Source organism: Limanda limanda, chromosome 12 (assembly GCF_963576545.1).
Source record: "Limanda limanda chromosome 12, fLimLim1.1, whole genome shotgun sequence".
Classification (NCBI taxonomy): Eukaryota; Metazoa; Chordata; class Actinopteri; order Pleuronectiformes; family Pleuronectidae; genus Limanda; species Limanda limanda.
In genome coordinates this window covers 17,130,899-17,149,385 of record NC_083647.1, presented here as the reverse complement: position 1 = coordinate 17,149,385, position 18,487 = coordinate 17,130,899, and the positions used below count along the sequence as shown (strand labels likewise).

General features: G+C 40.8%; 3 protein-coding genes across 4 annotated transcripts; 2 read left to right on the top strand and 1 right to left on the bottom strand.

The window, feature by feature from the left end:
- Window positions 1-4,525: 4,525 nt before the first annotated feature.
- Window positions 4,526-5,782, top strand: LOC133014935 (uncharacterized). Its single transcript, XM_061082149.1, has 3 exons — window positions 4,526-4,973; window positions 5,148-5,238; window positions 5,680-5,782. The coding sequence occupies exons 1-3, from the start codon at window positions 4,526-4,528 to the stop codon at window positions 5,780-5,782; spliced, it is 642 nt and encodes a 213-aa protein (XP_060938132.1).
- An 801-nt stretch (window positions 5,783-6,583) lies between these two features.
- LOC133015465 (kelch domain-containing protein 1) lies at window positions 6,584-11,409 on the bottom strand. 2 transcript variants are annotated; one of them, XM_061082670.1, is made up of 14 exons: window positions 11,291-11,409; window positions 10,943-11,052; window positions 9,899-9,969; window positions 9,659-9,776; window positions 9,278-9,390; window positions 8,867-8,954; window positions 8,687-8,770; window positions 8,471-8,551; window positions 8,301-8,359; window positions 8,034-8,143; window positions 7,883-7,955; window positions 7,647-7,731; window positions 7,245-7,297; window positions 6,584-7,062 (listed from the first exon to the last, which is right to left on the bottom strand). In XM_061082670.1, the coding sequence occupies exons 2-14, from the start codon at window positions 11,048-11,050 to the stop codon at window positions 6,918-6,920; spliced, it is 1,188 nt and encodes a 395-aa protein (XP_060938653.1). In that variant the 5' UTR covers window positions 11,051-11,052; window positions 11,291-11,409; the 3' UTR covers window positions 6,584-6,917. The 2 variants fall into 2 exon arrangements, with proteins under 2 accessions (XP_060938653.1, XP_060938654.1); XM_061082671.1 differs by having other exon boundaries at window positions 11,312-11,409.
- Window positions 11,410-13,166: 1,757 nt separating this feature from the next.
- pole2 (polymerase (DNA directed), epsilon 2) lies at window positions 13,167-18,044 on the top strand. Its single transcript, XM_061083205.1, has 19 exons — window positions 13,167-13,237; window positions 13,947-14,047; window positions 14,166-14,241; window positions 14,429-14,506; window positions 14,685-14,778; window positions 14,863-14,937; window positions 15,029-15,112; window positions 15,254-15,310; window positions 15,416-15,464; window positions 15,563-15,635; window positions 16,082-16,254; window positions 16,339-16,428; window positions 16,532-16,586; window positions 16,674-16,733; window positions 16,831-16,908; window positions 17,091-17,199; window positions 17,436-17,612; window positions 17,773-17,840; window positions 17,937-18,044. Exons 1-19 carry the CDS (start codon window positions 13,167-13,169, stop codon window positions 17,953-17,955), a joined length of 1,587 nt encoding a protein of 528 aa, XP_060939188.1. The 3' UTR covers window positions 17,956-18,044.
- Window positions 18,045-18,487: the final 443 nt, after the last annotated feature.

The window sequence follows — 18,487 nt, the reverse complement described above, 5'->3', positions numbered from 1 at the left end:
CAAAGGAGAAGCATTTAAAACAGAGTGCTGTGAGGGCAGAAGCAGGTTAGCACATGGCCTGTGGGGAAAACACCGGTGAATGAGCCTGAGGAGTGAAGCCTGATATACTGCCAGGTTACAAGTTCAGATAAAAATAGAGGAAAAAGCATAAATAATGGACTACACAAATAAAATGCAAGTAGAGGAAAAGTTAATCAGTGGAGCAGACCTGACACTTCCAATCTGACTCATTAGGATGCTGACAAACAAGCCAAGTATAATGGAAGGATTGATTGCTGTGAGTTTCTCTCCAAATGAAGCCTCTTACCTAGTAGGTAATTAGGAAGTGAGCAGATGCTGGTATTGAGCGCCCTGAGTGCCGGAGAGAGGCAGTGATTGTTTTCTGTTGATTACATGGCCTTTTGACAGAAAAATGGGTCACTGCAGTAGTGACCACAACCTTGGTTGAGTAGAGCTTCCACTACACGTTGTTACAGCAAATACGCAAGCAAGTGAAAGTGTGGGGAAGTGGATGGAAATCCAATCAAAGGCCTGGGACTGTTCTTCTGCTTCACCGTCGATCACAAGGTTGTATTTGTGGTCAATGTAATGGTTATAGCCCCTAGAAAGTGAGGACAGTTGTTTTCAGTCACAAGATATGTCTAGAAATATATATTTTACACCTTATTTTACCACCAATTGGCCGACAGACACTGTTGGCAAGTTCCTGGTGAATATAGTGGAGCTTTTAGCAGCTAAAGAACCATACATTTCCTTCATTAGAAGGTAGAGACCAAACATTGAGCAAGAAGAGAGTAATCACTGGATCTATTTATCTATTTTTGCATATACTTCAGTTTATTGATTGCCAGTCCTCATCGGCTGCCAGCAGTTACAGTTGTTAAGGTTCCTCTCAGGTCATTGGTTTTTAATTTCAATTTTGAATTGGTTTTACCTAAGTCAAGATGTTTTACAAATTGTTCAACATACTGTGCATTGTTGTTTATATATTGCAATGAGAAATAAAAATTATTAAAAAAAATAGCAACAGTATAAAAACACTAAATATTTTAGCATAAACAAAACCTCTTAGAAGCATTTTGATTAAAATTGGCTTAGTAGAGCTGTCCTCATATATTCATCATACAAACTAAAGTCATTGTTGAAGAGTGTCCCTGATGTCCTGTAAGAGAATGCTTCAGTCTCTATAGGCTGAAATCAATAGGGAAAATTCAGTGTAATTTCCTTGTATTGAACACTGGCGCCATCTCCTGGTGACATTACCACTCCCTTCAACACATGCTGCGAATCATGAGGCGGGTCAGAACCTTATATCTGCTTCAACAAACTGTATGTGTCAATGAGAGAAAGTAGCCTATGTCATTGTCTGTGTGATGACAGGGAACCAAAGATTTGTGATGCGAGGTCACAAGTTCGTCTCTGTGACGTAGTTTCAACGTCAACACAACGGCAAAGGCCTTAATTTACATTTGGTAATCTAGCAGATTAAGAGGGATAGCTCAAAGATAAATAGGGCTGCCCCCGGTTCTCCTTCTATGGGTGAACTCCTCTTGGCTGTACTGAATGTTGCCCTGACAACCTCATGTCACTTTGTCAGAGTTACAATATCCCTCTGTCTCCGCTCGGCTCATCTGTTCAGTCGCTCAGGTCTCGATGGATCTTCTCTGTGTAGATGTTTGTGTTTTACTGTTCAGTGTGTAAATGAAATGTTGTTTTTGTGGCTGGTAAGTTTGTAAAAGAGAACGGAACTACAGTATATCCTCCAAGCCACACACACACACAAACACACACACACACACTCTCTCTCTCTCTCTCTCTCTCTCTCTCTCTCTCTCTCTCTCTCTCTCTCTCTCGCACTCACACACACCTTTAAATTAAGCCTTGTGGTTTTATAAAGAGATTCAATTAGTTATCATTAGTTTAAAAAGTTTTAAGGTTCAACAGTTGTTTAAATACAACCAGTATCCACTAGAACAAAAGTTGGTTTCAATAGTAAAAAAGACAATAAAGAAAAATACATATTTCTTGTTAAAGTTAACCAAGACTTTACATTTTACCTAGTCTTATGTTATTTATATATTGGTCCGTCAAAATGTGTGTGTGTGTGTGTGTGTGTGTGTGTGTGTGTGTGTGTGTGTGTGTGTGTGTGTGTTTGTGTGTGTGTGTGTGTGTGTGTGTGTGTGTGTGTGTGTGTGTGTGTGTGTGTGTGTGTGTGTGTGTGTTCCTGTACTTATATCTTTGTAAGGACTATTTTAAGCATCGATGGTTAAGACTTAGTTTTAGGGTTAGGGTTTGAATTAGGGGCTAGGCAATGTATTATATCTATGAGTGTCCTCACTAAGATAGAAGTCAAACGGTGTGTGTGTGTGTGTGTGTCTTTTCCCTCTTGACCCTGTCGCGCTGCATGTTTGTGTACCTGACAGACTAAGAGGCCCAGACAGTTTTACTGGAATGCCTATCAGTGGGCAGCTGTCTTGTTAAATACTCTCCAGAGATTTGGTTCCACCGGACGTACAGGAGAAACGCTTTTTGGCTCCAAAGCGGCCACTAAAGTTTGATTTGTTGCCTTTTAAGCGGAGCAGTTGAGTCATGATAATTAATCTGACTCATGCTCTCCTGCTGTTAGGAGGAAATAAAAGTATCCACAGCACACTAATCACTGTACAGAAAACAATATGATTCAAATAGTTGAAGATATGATTCAAAACACAAAACCCGACGGTCATACAGAGCTTTCACTGAGTCTTTCAAGCCTCGGCCCAGGCTGGAGGAATATTCTTGCAGTGGGGAGAAACTCAGAGAAACCACAGATATGCAGAGAGCTGGGCTGTGGCCTTCGTCGTGCAGCAGATCCTCCTCCCCCTCGTCTGGAAGCTGTTGAGTTCTTCTCCAGATGTGGCCGCCAGATCTTTTTAATGATACACTGGCGAAGGCTGAGCGTGACAGAAATGGGGGCCGAGAAAACAACACAAACAAGGCTGCGGGAGAAGCGGGGGGGAGGAGAGAGAGAAAACAAGCTTGCTCGTGTGCTTGAACTTTTATGTACGAGATTTCTGGCACTTACGGAGAGGGGGGAAACTGCAGGATACAATTATCCAGTTATTGCACAAACAGGAGGCTGTTTTCCAAGATGATTCCATCCTTGAAGTGAATTAAAGAGAGACTGGAGGTTCTGATACTGAAATGGATACGATCCGGGAGACACACATGTAACTGCAAATGAGAGTTACTGCAAAACAGCTTCTATAGTTTCACATGAACATGTTCAGCCTCAGCACGTCAAGGAGAGGAAGCCTTGAACTTTTCCTCTTTGATGACAACCTAACATCCACAAATGTTCTTTGATGACAACCTAACATCCACAAATGTTCTCTAAAACTCAGCCAGTGAAGCAGGAATGTTCTTGATGGGACATCTGGATCCTGCAGGCTGATCCCCCCCCCCCTTCCCTCTACAGTTAGAAACTTGCCGGTTGCTCAACCAGCAGGTGTCTTTGACTTGGTCACACTCCAGAGAGAACAGGTTGCACAGCTGTCTGCCGCACACACACAAATGTTTGCACTCACAAGCGAGGGAAAGAGGGGAGAAGGACCTTCTTAATGAACGATGGCAAACAAGCTCTCTGCTCGGGTTGGACTCTGGGGTTTCTTGTTGGGACAGCTCGGGCAGGGAGATGCCCCCGCTTCGTCTTTTGTACGTGCACAAATGGACCAGACAAAAGCTTATTGAGGAATCTCTGGGAAGCCCGGGCTGGTGGAAAGGAATGCCTCCTCCGTCTTGTGACTCAGTGCTTCAGTCTTAATCAGTCACTGGAGGGGCTGGTGAGCTGGGGGCCTCTCGGGCCCCGGCGGGCGGACAGGAACTCACTCACTCTTGACCTCTCTTGGCACAGTAAAACGCGTTAGCTGTGCACAGACGGGCGAAAGGCTGGTGATTGTGGCTGATGAATCAAACTAACTGCCCCTATTAGCCTTTTCATTCTCATACCGTCTCAATCCTTATGTAACCTCTTTGTCAGGCCAGGGAAGGACTCCGGATCTAGTATCAGATTTCTTTTCTTCAAACAGAAATCATTAAAACTCACATGAGACTCAACAGTCCGGCTTCCACAGAGAAAGTGACTTTTGTTCAGCATAAATAATGGAATCATAAAGGGTGAGTGTTTCCCACTATGTGAAGGCGGAGTTTTCTCCCTGAGGTCCTGAGCCAAACCGGTGTTATGTAAGTGATTCACTGCTTCTCATCCTGATGTTGAGTTACTCCAAAGTTTACAGCCACTCAGAGCATTGGAATAATGTCATCAGAGCTCAGTTCTGCAGATGAGGGGAAGAGGAGTTTAGGGAAATTGGCCTTTAGAGCTGAGTTCTAGCCAAAGATCTGTCTCACTAATTGAGAACTGACCTTAACCACAGCCAAGGATCAAGTTCTTGTTGGTTAATATTCAACCCTGGCAGCTTCTCGCTGAGCCTGAAGGGGGATTTGGAAATGGCACTTTAGCTTTTGGGAGCAGCCAGACACACTGAACATGGGCAGCGGTCCGAGCCGAGGGAAGAAAGTCGCTCCTGCGTGTGTCAGCGAGGTGAACGGGACCAAAACAACCACCGGCGGGGTCCCGTACCCCAAACAGGACAGCCGCATGTTCGAGCCCCTGAAGATCAACGCGGTTTTACGCAACGCGCGCAACCGTGCGCAACCGGACTGCCACAGCCAGGGGCCCGACTCCGACCTGTCCGGGGAGGACGAGGACATCGATGCAGAGCTGGACACGGTCCTCGCTGACTATGAGGAACGAGAGAGGACCACGGAGAAGAAACAACCTCCCAAGAAGACTGTTGTGAAATCCAAAACGTACGGACTGTGCCACCTCGGCCGGGAGGACGCGGAGGACGAGGTGACGGGACGAGCCGAGGAGCCACGTGTCCCCCGCGGAGGATCTGAGGATGTAAACAAGAGGAGCAAGGAGGCTTTCACACACTTAAAAACACACACCGGTCAGCACATTGTAAGGACTTTTATTTTTCTAGTATTGTATTGTGTTTATTATTGGAATACGCACAATTTGTAAGATTTTATTCCCAGTTTGTATTTTAAATTAACAACGTCCCTGGATAAATGATCAGGTTGTTTTCTTTCTGTCTCTGGTTTATGTCAGTCCTCTTCCTCCTCCTCTTCCTCCTCACGGGGCTTTTTGACAAGAGGGTCTCAGCTGGACTCTGTGCCCACATCAGAAAAACAATTGTAAGTATAGAAAACTCTGATCAATAATTAAAATGATTTGAGCCCAGTGGTGTAGTAAAATCCGAGCATGCAGGGCCCAGATCGAGTTTAACTCAGAGGGATCCAAATACCAAGTCTTTGTTGTCAGTGCAGATCAGATTAGTCAGACGTCTGCAAACAGGACAGACACAAACAAGAGTGTTGCTTTGTTGGAGCTAAGTGTGAAAACTGGAAGCACAACTGTGAAATATGACATTTATAAAGCCTTGACCGCAAAACCATCTATTTCATACCACAGGCCTTTTCTCCACGATGCCTTTCTTAACATATCCAGTGGGGAATCTTCATTTGATTGTTTGAATGTGATTTTACTCAATAAATGAGGCCATATCTGGTTTGAAAGATAACAAATATGTCAATTAGATTCGGCATCCTGTTGACATGCTTGCAAACTCTCCCCAGGACTTTTGGCAGCTGCCACAGCTCCTCTCTCACCATGCCAGTCATCCCGTACGATGGATCTGAAGAGGAGCTGATGGACACTATTGAGCGAGAGTTTAGTTGACCCCCCCAGCTGAGGAGCTACTGTCACTGGGATTATGTCTGTATATGGGATACAACAGTTTGAGAGAGGGAACCAGGGTTGAATCAGACAAACTCCCTACGACACAGGGAAGGCTACACTTCACTGTTTTCATGCAGGGTTTCCTGGGTAAATTTAAATGCACAAGGCCGGACCCGACACACCTTTGGATTTACACAAGTCTTACTTAACAACAAGAGACAGTGTCATTCCAGAGTTAAAACAGCAGCAGCCTGAGCAGATGCCAGGAGGTTTTTCTTCTCAGACACTGTTGACTGACAGAGGCCTGCTTGGTTTGTTGTCTGCAGTGGTGAGGTTTCAGCCTCTCAGTCCTGCCGACCTCCCACAGAGCATGCACCGTAATACTTAACCTTACTTTAACTTGTCTGTTAATAGGTAAAGGAGGGAACACAGACATTTCTCTAATCTCAGAAACTGCACTTCTGCACATTTAGGCCCATTCTTAAGGGCGTTATTTATGCAAAGATAACATTTTCCACCAGCAGCACATTATAAGGCTATATGTTCTCATGAGTGGCAGCAACCGTGCAGAGGTATGAGCCGACATTGTTGATTTAAGGTTTCCTTCCTGACCACAGTTCCTGCTTTTTTCTCCACCCTGAAGAAGAAGGAATGTGTGGCAATACTGAGACTTTGGGTCAGACCCAGTTTGACACATTCAAGCACAAGGGCCTGCTGCCACCTAGTGGTGGAACCGAGTAGCTGACATGCATCATCAACAAAACTTGTCACTGTTCAAGGAAAAGTATATTTCAAACAGGAGGATTTTGTAATTTTTGGGTTTATGTTGCAATTAAAAATGTACAAGATCATGTGATCGTGATGGAGAGAAACTGTGTCTGTGTGTGTGTGTGTGTGTGTTTGTGTGTGTATGCCAAAATGAACTTAGACAAAACAAAACTTCCCACTGTGTTATTTGATCCTCACAGTCATCACATGAACACAATAAACAATAATATATATATAACACTATCAAATATTTAAAACTACTACCCTGCAGTGTGAGATAGATATTCTCACTGACGAGAGAACAATACATAAATAAAAATTGTACTGATATTGCATTGTTGTTGGCATTTAGGTGAATGTTGGTCGTTCAGGTCGGTTTTTGCTTCTTTGAAGTCCTGTAGAACGACATCCTCTTCTTCACTGCTGCCAGGAGCTTAGGAGGCAGGAGCGGAAACTGGCTTCTGAGCATCTCATGGCTCCTCACGTTTTTTGCAATGAAGTCTTCACAAATCCTGTCAAAAGATTAAAAAAAACAGACGTCATTATTACATCATTGGATCATTTATGAGCTATAAATACAGAGCCAGCTATTTTTAGCTTTTTGCCAGAGCAGGAGAAGAACAGGTTAAACTGTAACATCATTCAAAATAAAACTGTCTTTTTCATGAAAGGAAAAACACAGTAAAGAAATTACCTGAATAGAGGATACGGCTGCATCTGGAAAACGAGTGCATCATTGCAGTGACCCTAAAGCAAAATATAACATAGTAACTTTTGATTTCAGACAATGAATAGTGAACACAGTTTGTTAAAGGAGATACTTTTTTTTTTTTTAATTTACAGGGTTTTTGAGCATATTGTTGATTTGAAGGGTGAAGAATACAACCTGCATAAAATGTGCATCAAAACGTTTAATTGTCTCTTAACATAGTTTCGTGCCTGTAGCCATGTGAAGTCAGAAAGGCCGTGGCTTTTTTGTTGAGAAATAAGCAACTTAATTTCTCTGGATGTTTTTTCCAAAAGTGTGAAAAATATCGAATTTATTTCCCATTTGTTTTTTTTAAGGTTGTGTTGTTTTTCTCTAAGTGATACTTACAGTGTCAACAAGGAGGATGTAGTCACAACTTCCACCGAACACAATGACGTCAGAGTCTTTCCCTGGACAGGCTGTGTGCCACAACCTCGAGTCGGAGAAAACGCAAAAGACACAAACTTAAAATCTGCTCATATTCTTACAAAAATACAATCTTACCATCCGTCAACAAGTGATAAATAAACCAGACAGCACATTTATAAATGCACCGTGACAACAAAGTACTGATGTGTTGCTACCTTGGCTTGTCCTTATAGGGATGTTCGACTTCTCTCCATGTTTTGGTTTCAACGTCAAGCAGCCACCCGTCACCTGATGGGGGAAAGTGAGTTTTTTAACAAAGGAAGAGAGCAAATAAATAATAAAAAACAAACAGGTGCATTTTCTTACTCATTGGTTTGCAGTCTAAACTGAGACCCCCGAACAGGAACAAGGTGCTGTCTGATACCGCTGTGAGTGTGTGCCACGACCGGCCCACCGGAGCCGAGGACACCGGATGTCTGGAAAACATGTTTTACATAATAATATCAAAGCAAAACATAAAACACACCATACATTTAAAAACGAATTAGTTCGAGAAAATAAATAATTATAAATATGCCAATACAGGATGCAATTGTCTCATGATTTGAATCCTGAGTTACACTACACACTCACATTTCTGACCAGGTCCATGTTTCAAAGTCCAGACAGTGAATGTCAGTTGTTCTGGTTTCCTGTGTTTTAAACAAAGTACAGTTACAAAATGCAGACTTTAATGTTTTTGTGTGTATCAATGACTGAATGCAGATATGAGAGAAGAAGTCAGCAGCATGAAGAGATCTCACCATGACTCTGCCTCCACACACGTATCCTCTGTGACCAGCGGTGGCGCAGGCATGGGCAGCCCTGGGGGCGGGAGCACGGCCCTGCCACACACAAGCTGTCATTAGAAATCTTTTAGCGTATTTCATCATTTTTATATAAAATACTGCTTACTCCTCTGTGTGGTTCATAAATGTGGCTAAACTAAATCATTGCATACAAGCACGAGACTGACTTACATGGGTTTTTGGTTCACTCCAACCCTCTTGCCTGGGGTCAAATATATGAACCTCATTGTTCCATCCCCAGAAAACATCCTCCACCTGACAACAACAACAAAGAGAGAGCTACCAGATACACGGGAGAACAATTTGATTTCTAACATTTTCTTATCGAGGCCAATAAAACACAAAAGTTACCCAAGCTGCTTCATCTACAATGAAGCTTCTGTTCCTGCTGTCGACATCAGTCAGGAGTTTGTGACCATATCCTCCAAAGTAGATTAACCTGGATTATGATGAAATAAAGATAATCAGAATTTAACTGGAATAAACATAACAGATACATAAATAAAAATACACAACTTAAACAAAATACATGTAAAGTAAATTATTTGAAAACAGAAAAAATATGGGGAACAAAATATTGAAAAAGTAAAGACCTGAAGTTCTACTGAGCTCCCCAAAACTTACATGTTTAAAACTGTATCCAATCTATTGACACGTTACCAATTATTGTGTTTAAGCATTAGTTGATGAACTGTACAGTGCTATTTTCCAACAGCACTGGAATCACCAATCTATTAAAGTTGACGTCCTTGCTCTGCTTACCGTCCTTTATAAACCCAGCAGGAGAATTTGTCTCGAGGTGACGGTGCAGAGCCGGTCTTGTGTGCCATCTTCCTCCACCTGAATTTACCATCTGTCAGGTTGACACAGTAGAGCTGTCGGGAGGCAAACACTGGTCACTTCCTCAGGTCAACCTTTTACAAAGCCATGACCTCTGGGAGACTGAAGTGTTTATATACATCTGTTTCTGTTTTTGCAATGAGGAATAAATTGGATGGAGTCTCAACTTTAAATATGCTTTAAAATGTTGACAACAAATTGAGAGAAAAAGCTAAAGACACATACCTTAGTGTAAAAAAAGCTTGCAATATTCATTTATTTATATCGTCTTGAGGTGGGCGGAGCACCAGTTACCGGCCTCACCTCATTGGTCTGTCTGTTGTCGTCACACCCTCCAAATATGTACATGGTTCCATTCAGGGAGCAGCCGCAGCTCCCAGACATGGAGGGAGGCACGTCCCCTGTCATGTGAAACACTCTCCTTCAAAAAACAAGACAAAAAATGTATAAGATACACGACGACTCAAATTCACACGTGTCATCACACAGTTTCTAACAATAGAGGTGACAGCACAACGCTCTGATGCTGATTCTTTTTCTTACCAGACACCTTGTTGTAAATCATACACCCAGATTTCATCGCTGGGTAGGAAAACTTCATCATTAGCAATTGACTGTAGAGAAAGAAAATGTCTATTACATTGACTTACAGCAGCATCATGTGTCTCAAGACTTCCATTGCAATGTTATTACTGTAAGTATATGGTATGAAATGAAATAACTACGCTAAATTCAAAACGTGCAATACAAACTTTTCCTCACAGTTTCAGTTAAATCCATACTTGGGAAACATACATGTAAAAACTACTCAACGTATTTCCGCGTCAACTGGTGGAAAGACGGATTGGACATAGGCCAGGAGAGAACCCATTGGATTATGTGTGGATCTGGATAAAGGGGTGGAACTAGTATAACTTTCTTTAACAGTCTGAGATTGAATGGAAATTAGTTTGAAGGAAATAGGGAATAATTTACAGATTTTGATGGAAACATCTGGAATATTTAGGGGACTAAGATAAGAAAATGCGTTATAAGTCCCACAATGAGGAAATTTGCAATATTACAGCAGCAAGAGTCAAAACAGGCATTAGTAAGTAATAAGTAAAATGCAATACTTAAGTGAAAGGAATATACAAAAGATATAAATATATGAATAGAATTTAGACTTATATATACAGTGTATAACCATTGTATTGCCCAAGGACACTTCGGCATGCAGATGGGGAAGACTGAGGATCGAACCACTCAACCTCTCAGCCACAGCCGCCCCCCCGGCTAAATAGTATGTATTAAATGTTTGGCAGTGTGGCCAATGTATGATATGTCCTTTGTGATCAGTGTAATAGCACTTTGCTTTGTGACTAGTTTATTACACAACTTGAGGTTTAGGGTTAGGGGTGTGTAAGTTCGTTTTTTGTTCACACTGATCAGAAAATATCCTTGAGCACACACAGGTTCTTTGGTGTTTGTTTGTGTGTTTGTTTACCTGACTGTTTGTTTGTCTCTGTGTTTGTTTATCTGTGTGTTTGTTTATCTGACTGTTCATCTGTTTGTCTGTGTGCTTGGGTATCTGTCGGTTTCTCTCACCACGTAGCCCCCCCACACGTACAGCAGGTTGTCCTCCACCACCGCCGTGTGTCCGCTCCTCTCTCGGGCCACCAGCTCCGAGCGGTGGGTCTCGAACTCTGGATCCATGACTGTTGTTAAAAGAAGAAAAAGAAAAGATGGAGAAGTGTCCTCGAGGCTGAGATGAAACAGACGAAACTAATCGTGTCACATGTGGAAATCTAACGTGCATGTTGTTGTTGTTGGTGTGTGTGTGGGGGGGTGGGGGTGGGGGTGGGGGGTTGTGTTGCTGTTGCATGTTTTGCAGGTTCGAACACAGAAACATCTTTGCACAGAGAATCAAGTGCAACAAAGTGAACACACACTCACAGTCTGCAGGACGATGCTCACCCGCTCCAAGCTTCTTCTTCTGTTGTGAAATCCAAAACTAAATTGTCCATTTGACGTAAAAACGGCAGGAGGACGTCGCTCCTCCTGACTTGAAGCTGCTAAAAGACCCTAGAATACACTTCCGGTTGTAGGTGTTTCAAAATAAGACAAACCCATTACCACCAGCACACTGAATGGTGTATTTAATAACACCATAAGACATAAGCTAAATTCAATATGATAAGGGAAATCGAGGAATAGATTTAGATCAAATATATTATACAACCATGACAAATCTGTTTGTTTACAAATATGTTTACATTTTTCTAGCACACCACCTGTCAGTGGGAAGTGGTCCAAACATGTTCAGATCTGTACATGACTGGAACAGCTGGTTGGTTCAGATCACGTGGTGTTCACACAAATGGTCAAACTACAGACCCTATTTCCCTTATTTAAAAATAGTCACCTTATACATGGGTTTCTTCTTGCTTTGGTACCTCTTTTATTTATTTTCAAATCAGACCAGGGTTATGGCTGAACTCAAAAGGGTTGAGGAAGTGACCTTTTTATTTTGGGATCTTGCTCTTCAGACAAAATGGAATGTGTCCTTTTAAAATATTGCTCATTATCATGTCATTATACTCAGTGACCACTGTATTAGGTAGCCCAGTACAATCAAACATGATAGATGCAAACTAATCCTGCCCTAACATTACATTGTCTTTATAGACCAGGTTTAATTGTGTAAATTAAATTACATGTTTATTATTAAGGTCATAGTTAAAGATAGTGTTGTACTGTACTTCATTATTTGAAAGGTGTTTCTAATTTATCATGGACTTCACAGACACGAGGGGGTAGAACCTAATGGTGTAACAGTGTAAATTATATATTATATATTTAATTCAGTTCATACATTTTATGTTGTATTTATAGATGTAGACTGTGTGTCAAGATTTGTCCTAAAATATAAATAAATTCAATAAACAAAAAGAAATACACTTCATGAATATATACTTATCAGTTACTTCTGTGTCAGATAAGCAATAGTGTAAAACACTGGTTAAAATGTATGATATTACATGTATGAAGCTTATTGTTCCAACTCAAGAGAGCATTGGCTAAACAGGAGTCTACAACTGACAACAACAAGAAACACACAAGAGCAAACAGGAAGTGCAGGACTGGATGGACCTGTCTGATGACCTAGGGTCAATAAAAACCTGTTGTACCTTCAAGGACCCCTGACCATTAAGCTACTGCAGACAAGGTATCATGTTCCTTACAACTTCTCATTAAATTCAGTGCATACAGCAGTGGAAAATGTAAAGGTCCAAAAGCTAAAGGTTGACAAATAACTCATCTAAGAAACACAAGTGACAAAACATCTGTTTATCATATTCTTTATTAATTTGTATACTTTACTGGTAGAAACTCTTACACTTAATGATATTCCAATTACTACATTTGATTATTTATTATGGTGATTCATTCATTTATCAATTATATTTAATATTATTGTTTGATAAAACGATTACTACAAATCGTGTTCTTATCATTCTGGATTTATGTGAGCTATTACCTGATTTTATAGAAATACAGTACATCTTTTATAATTTAACCACATTATATTTCATTTTTTTTAATTTAAAAGTGCTGTGTATTATGTATGTAAATTGGACGATTATTATTATTATTATTATTATTATCATTTATGCTATTATTATTACAGTAATCATTGCAAACAAAAATAATAACTGTTTTTTTTATTTTCGCTGTTTTTCCGCGAGTCTTCAGCGGAAGTGATGAAATACATGCGGAAGTAGCCATTTAGCGCCAAAGCTTGAGTCGGACAGAGAGACAAGAAACGAAAATGGATGTTGCTCGCAAGATAAAGACTAAAGTGTCCGCTGGCTTCAAGATGCGGGGACTCATGCTGCGGCCGTATGTATTGTTGTTATGTTTTGAACATTGTTGTGAAAGTTTGAAAGTTTAAGTTACTGCTGCTCCACGCGTTGAGCTCACTGTTCATCTGTCAGCTGGGAGAACGTGGATCGATGCTTTCTGCTTTGTTGTGTATGAGTGGAAACAGGAAATAAACAATAACAGTGACAGCTTTTAATCATCTTGTGTTATGAAGACGAGAACTTAACACGTTACCTGTGAACTGAAGAGCTCTGTGTTCATATTTACACTCGTTTCATCCCATAATCAATTTCACCTCAACCTTCACTTCAGCTGGTTTTAGTATTTTCACTTCAACGTCAGCTCCTTTCAATGGTGTAAGATGCTGATTCCCTTATTTTCTTAAAAGAAAACTAACAGTGTCCCGGTGCTGAATGCGAGTAAATACAGATAAATATATGAACATCAGAATGTAAATCTGCAGAATGGCCCACAGCAGAATGATAAATATTCTATAACTGTCTTATAAGCAGTGTTGTGTCCTCATCAATTTAACGTTTCAGCACTTTAACTACAACTGCATCTCCTGTAAACCTTTTTCAACGCATGACTATTGTTGTTTACAAGTTAAGTTAAGCACAGAGGTTAACACGCACACACACATTTTCTTGAAGTGTTGATATAGTTTGTAGTTTTATAGTATTAGTAAAAGAAATTACAACAATATTTCCTTGTTTTCTTGCCCCAGTGACGCCAGCAAATACTTTGTGGAGGCGCTGGAGTCCGTCGATCCTGCTGAGCTGGATGATATCATTGAAAGAGTCCTGGACGCAGTGGAGAAGCAGCCATGTATGTACAGTAAAGTAACACAGTCGGCCTCTACAGATCGCAGTGTGTTTAATGCACAATATGTGTTCATGTTAACCGCAGTGTCCATGTTGTGACGACAGTGTGTGTTTCCCAACAGTGTCCTCTAGTATGATAGAGCTGCCTGTGGTGGAAATTGCCGTGCAGGACTGCACTCAGTCTTGTGATGAAAGCATGTAAGTGGGGCAACAACCAATTCATGTTTCATGTGGTATATTATTTAATTTATATATTTGTAATCATTTAATCCTGATGCAAGTTACAAAATAGAAGTAGTATGCACTCATATCCGCTAGACTTTTAAAAATGAATCTGAAAACATGCACAAACACGTGGCACATGAAGTGTTTCCTTGTCTTCCAGAGATAACGTCTTCAACATCATCAGCGCCTTCCATGTGCCCAGATACATTTACAGTTTGGAGCGGAAGAAATTTGTACCGTGAGTAAAGGGACAGCTCCTTCTGTCTTTGGCACCAAAATGAAACTAAAATATTTCTCCATGCTGCTCATGATATATACATTCACTTGTACTGCAGACCTTGTGCTATGTGGACGCTCGTAAGCAAAGTTTTAAAAGCTTTTATATCGTCTGTTTTTTATTTAATATGTCCATTCAGTATCAGTATGACCAGACATCAGACCCCAAGTCTATGTGGTTTGGCCAAAGACAAAGCTGAACTGTTCAGGGAGCGCTACACAATCTTACAACAGGTCAGTAATGATGGGCCGCTCTCGCTGCTGTTTACAATCTGTGCAGTTGTACGTTGTATTTACTAAGACATCTTTTTTTTGTAGCGTACACATCGGCACGAGCTGTTCACCCCACCTGCGATCGGAGCTGCTGTTGACGAGGGACAAAACAAATTTCAGGTATCAGATAATCATCATTTTAATCATCACCATCCCTTTGGAACGAAAATGATTTCCCTTACAGATGGTTTTGCTGTGATTTGTCTTTTAGCTGAAGACAATCGAAGCGTTGCTTGGTAGCACAGCTAAACTCGGAGAGGTGATTGTACTCGGAATGATCACACAGCTGAAAGAGGTGAGTTAGAGAAGTTTATACATTTCTGTTCAAGATCACGCAGAGAAGAACATCTTTGACTTTTTCTAGCTCCTTGATAAAATCTAAATGTTCCCGTCTGTCCGATTTACAAAAAGTATTTGTTTCTTAAATATTTTTTAGGGTAAATTCTACCTGGAGGACCCAAGTGGAACTGTGCAGCTGGAAATGTCCAAAGCAATATCCTTTAACCTGTATGTGTTAGCCTGTCAACAAAGAGTGATTTGTATTCTCTTATAACTTGTGGCTTTTAAAAAAGGATGAATTCCTTAACGACGTTCTCACCAGTTTCATAATGGCCTGTACACAGAATCCTGCTTTGTGCTGGCAGAGGGTAAGAAAACTACTCCTAGTTAATAAAGGGGGGGAAAAGAAAAACAATAAAATGTCATGTGACGTATCTTATCAGTAGTTTTGCCTTTTCCGCTGTAGGTTGGTACGAGGACTCGGTTTTCCACGTCAATGGTTTTGGGTTTCCGCCAACAGAGCCATCGTCAGCCACAAGGTCAGTGGGTTCAAACAGAAGTGTGGAGGCAAACTCATTGCAAGTGGAAGTAGGGAGCTGTCGGTGGTTATTGATCCAGCCTCATGTTAGATAAGGGAGTGAGTCAGAGGCTGTGAAGTCATTTGACTTTCTCTGTTTTCTGTTGTTTGGTTTGTTGTCACTGAAGTAATTTTGTTCCTGTTTTAAATATCTTACAATAGCTGAGAATGGAGACTGGCTTTAGTAACAGGATGATGATTTCATTGAATAAATTATTTGTATTTCATTTAGCTGACGCTTTTATCCAAAGCGACTTACATTAAGTGCATTCAACCATAAGGGTACAAACCCAGAACAACAAGAATCAAGAAAGTACAATTTCAGGTTTAAGTTGATTATTTAGTTGGGTTTTTCAGTATCTTAAGTTTAAATCCTGCATTGAGGCATGATCCTTGCTTCATGTCCAGAGCGTACTACGGCAACATTAACTTCTTCGGGGGCCCGTCCACCACGTCGGTGAAGGCTTCTGCCAAGCTGAAGCAGCTCGAGGAGGAGAACGAGGATGCCATGATGGTCATTGCTTCTGACGTGTGGCTGGACAGTGTGGAAGTGATGGAAAAGCTCAACCTCATGTTCTCAGGTCTGCTCTTGCACCATGGTCATAAACTTTAAAGGAGTTATCCACGAGAAAGCAGTCACATTCATTTTGCACTTTATTTTTCAGGCTATGCAGCGATGCCTCCTACCTGTTTTATTTTGTGTGGGAACTTTTCTTCTGCTCCATATGGGAAATCACAGATCAAATCACTCAAAGGTGAAACTCACCACTCATAACCTATTCTACTTATTAAGATCTCTGTGTGTAAATAAGGGATAAATTACTGCATTTCAGAATTTCATCATCTTTCTCTTTGTAGAGTCACTGAAAGCCCTAGCTGACGCCATATGTTCATACCCCAGCATTCACAGCAAGTAAGATCTGATTCAAACTCTGTTCTATTGTTAAATTATTGTAGTTTCCATACGTTTGACTGAAGTCTGTTCATCCTAAACCTGCAGAAGTCGCTTTGTGTTTGTTCCTGGTCCTGAAGACCCTGGTCCAGGCACCATTCTGCCCAGGTAAACACAAACTACACATCTGGAATTTGACATGATTATGTGAGATGTGATCATTGTTTTTGGATCAATGAGGATAAACTGATTATGTTTCCCACAGGCCTCCCCTGGCAGACCACATCACAGAGGAGTTCAGAGAGAGGGTTCCGTTTTCTGTGTTCACGACTAACCCATGCAGGTGAAAACCAATATGTGACTTTTACCACATGTGGACAAATTGTCTGATCAGGGTTTTAATTGTTGAAGACGATACATTATTTTACAAGTGACATATGTAAGGTGTTATGAGAAGTGTTGCAAGAATTGTGACAGAAAACCCAGTGACTGACCTACACTGTCATGGTGTGTTTCTCCTGTCAGGATCCAGTACTGCAGCCAAGAAATCGTCATTATCAGAGAAGACCTGGTCAATAAGATGTGCAGGAACTGCGTGAGGTTGCCCAACAGCAACCTTGACATTCCAAACCATGTGAGTTTCAGCTTCTCTACAGCCAAACAAACCTGTTCTTACTGGAGTGAAATTTCTGTCTTGTACATACACAGGCAGAGAGGTACAAGTTATGTTGTTGAAAGAGTAATTTCTCTTCATACACAGTGTTCAAAAGTCAGTAATTATCTCTATGTGTTATCAGAAATGAGTTGTTGCTGCAAAGATTTCTTAACATAACATGTAAATTCTTGTTTTTCTTTTGCCCCTTTCCCCAGTTTGTTAAGACCATCCTCTCTCAGGGTCACCTGACTCCGCTGCCTCTGTATGTCAGTCCTGTTTTCTGGGCGTATGACTATTCCCTGCGTGTCTACCCGGTCCCCGACGTCATCGTCTTCGCAGACAAATACGACCCCTTCAGCATCACTAACACAGACTGCCTCTGCATTAACCCGGTATGAAACAGATGTCGCTTAAATGAGTTTATCTTATCTTCGAAACGAGTCTGACAGAATGTGTTTTTTACAAGTGATAGTTGTCTAATTTATATATTTTTGTTCTTTTAGCCGATTCGCCTCACTTACATGTTTTGTAAACAATTTGTGATTTTGACAGGGCTCATTCCCAAAAAGTGGCTTCACATTTAAGGTGTACTACCCATCCAACAAAACCGTTGAGGACAGGTACGATGCGTTCTCCTTACATTTTCAATATTACAGGATTCACTACAGATAACTGTGCTTTCAACATTCACTAATGTGCACACTAATCTGTTACAGCAAACTCCAAGGGCTCTAAAGAAAACCATGGATCTACAAATGCTGCTGTTTTCATTCGTCTTTGTACATTGTCTTGTATGATACTCTGTGTTTAAATGGACTCGTAATAAACCCATTGATTTTTTTTTATTGTATATATCTGTATGTATGTGTTCTGTTATGAATAATAAACATTTTACTCTTGATACCTTTGTGTTTGCACAACGACCAGCTCCGGTTTAAAAATGCATTTTGTCAGAAGGTGTACACATATTAGGAATTTGCTATGGTATGTTTGAGCTGAGCATAAATATAGAAAAAGGAAACCTTATAGAAATATGAAGACTGGAAAAAGATGTGCAATATGAACGAAAGATATTTACAGTATGACCATTATTGGCCATGAAGGTTTGACAGCACTGTACAATTTGCTCGAGATAGACTGGATTTTTTTGGGGAAGGAAATAACACTCAGAATTAAGTTTTGGAAATAAGAATTATTAACAATAACTATTCATATTTGCCAGTAATGGGGTATTTCTCTTTCCCATCTTGATAATGAAAATAGTTTA

What these genes read in the sequence shown, in the direction of transcription:
- LOC133014935 (XM_061082149.1), top strand. Translation starts at nt 4,526, where the DNA reads ATGGGCAGCGGTCCGAGCCGAGGGAAGAAAGTCGCTCCTGCGTGTGTC. An exon ending in GAGCAAGGAGGCTTTCACAC is followed by an intron (nt 4,974 to 5,147) that starts ACTTAAAAACAC and finishes TCTCTGGTTTAT; the next exon opens with GTCAGTCCTCTTCCTCCTCC. An exon ending in CCCACATCAGAAAAACAATT is followed by an intron (nt 5,239 to 5,679) that starts GTAAGTATAGAA and finishes AACTCTCCCCAG; the next exon opens with GACTTTTGGCAGCTGCCACA.
- LOC133015465 (XM_061082670.1), bottom strand. Translation starts at nt 11,050, where the DNA reads ATGGATCCAGAGTTCGAGACCCACCGCTCGGAGCTGGTGGCCCGAGAG. An exon ending in TGCTGGGTTTATAAAGGACG is followed by an intron (nt 8,955 to 9,277) that starts GTAAGCAGAGCA and finishes ATCATAATCCAG; the next exon opens with GTTAATCTACTTTGGAGGAT. An exon ending in TTTAGACTGCAAACCAATGA is followed by an intron (nt 7,956 to 8,033) that starts GTAAGAAAATGC and finishes TTCCCCCATCAG; the next exon opens with GTGACGGGTGGCTGCTTGAC.
- pole2 (XM_061083205.1), top strand. Translation starts at nt 13,167, where the DNA reads ATGGATGTTGCTCGCAAGATAAAGACTAAAGTGTCCGCTGGCTTCAAG. An exon ending in TGATCACACAGCTGAAAGAG is followed by an intron (nt 15,113 to 15,253) that starts GTGAGTTAGAGA and finishes AATATTTTTTAG; the next exon opens with GGTAAATTCTACCTGGAGGA. An exon ending in AGCTGGAAATGTCCAAAGCA is followed by an intron (nt 15,311 to 15,415) that starts ATATCCTTTAAC and finishes CGACGTTCTCAC; the next exon opens with CAGTTTCATAATGGCCTGTA.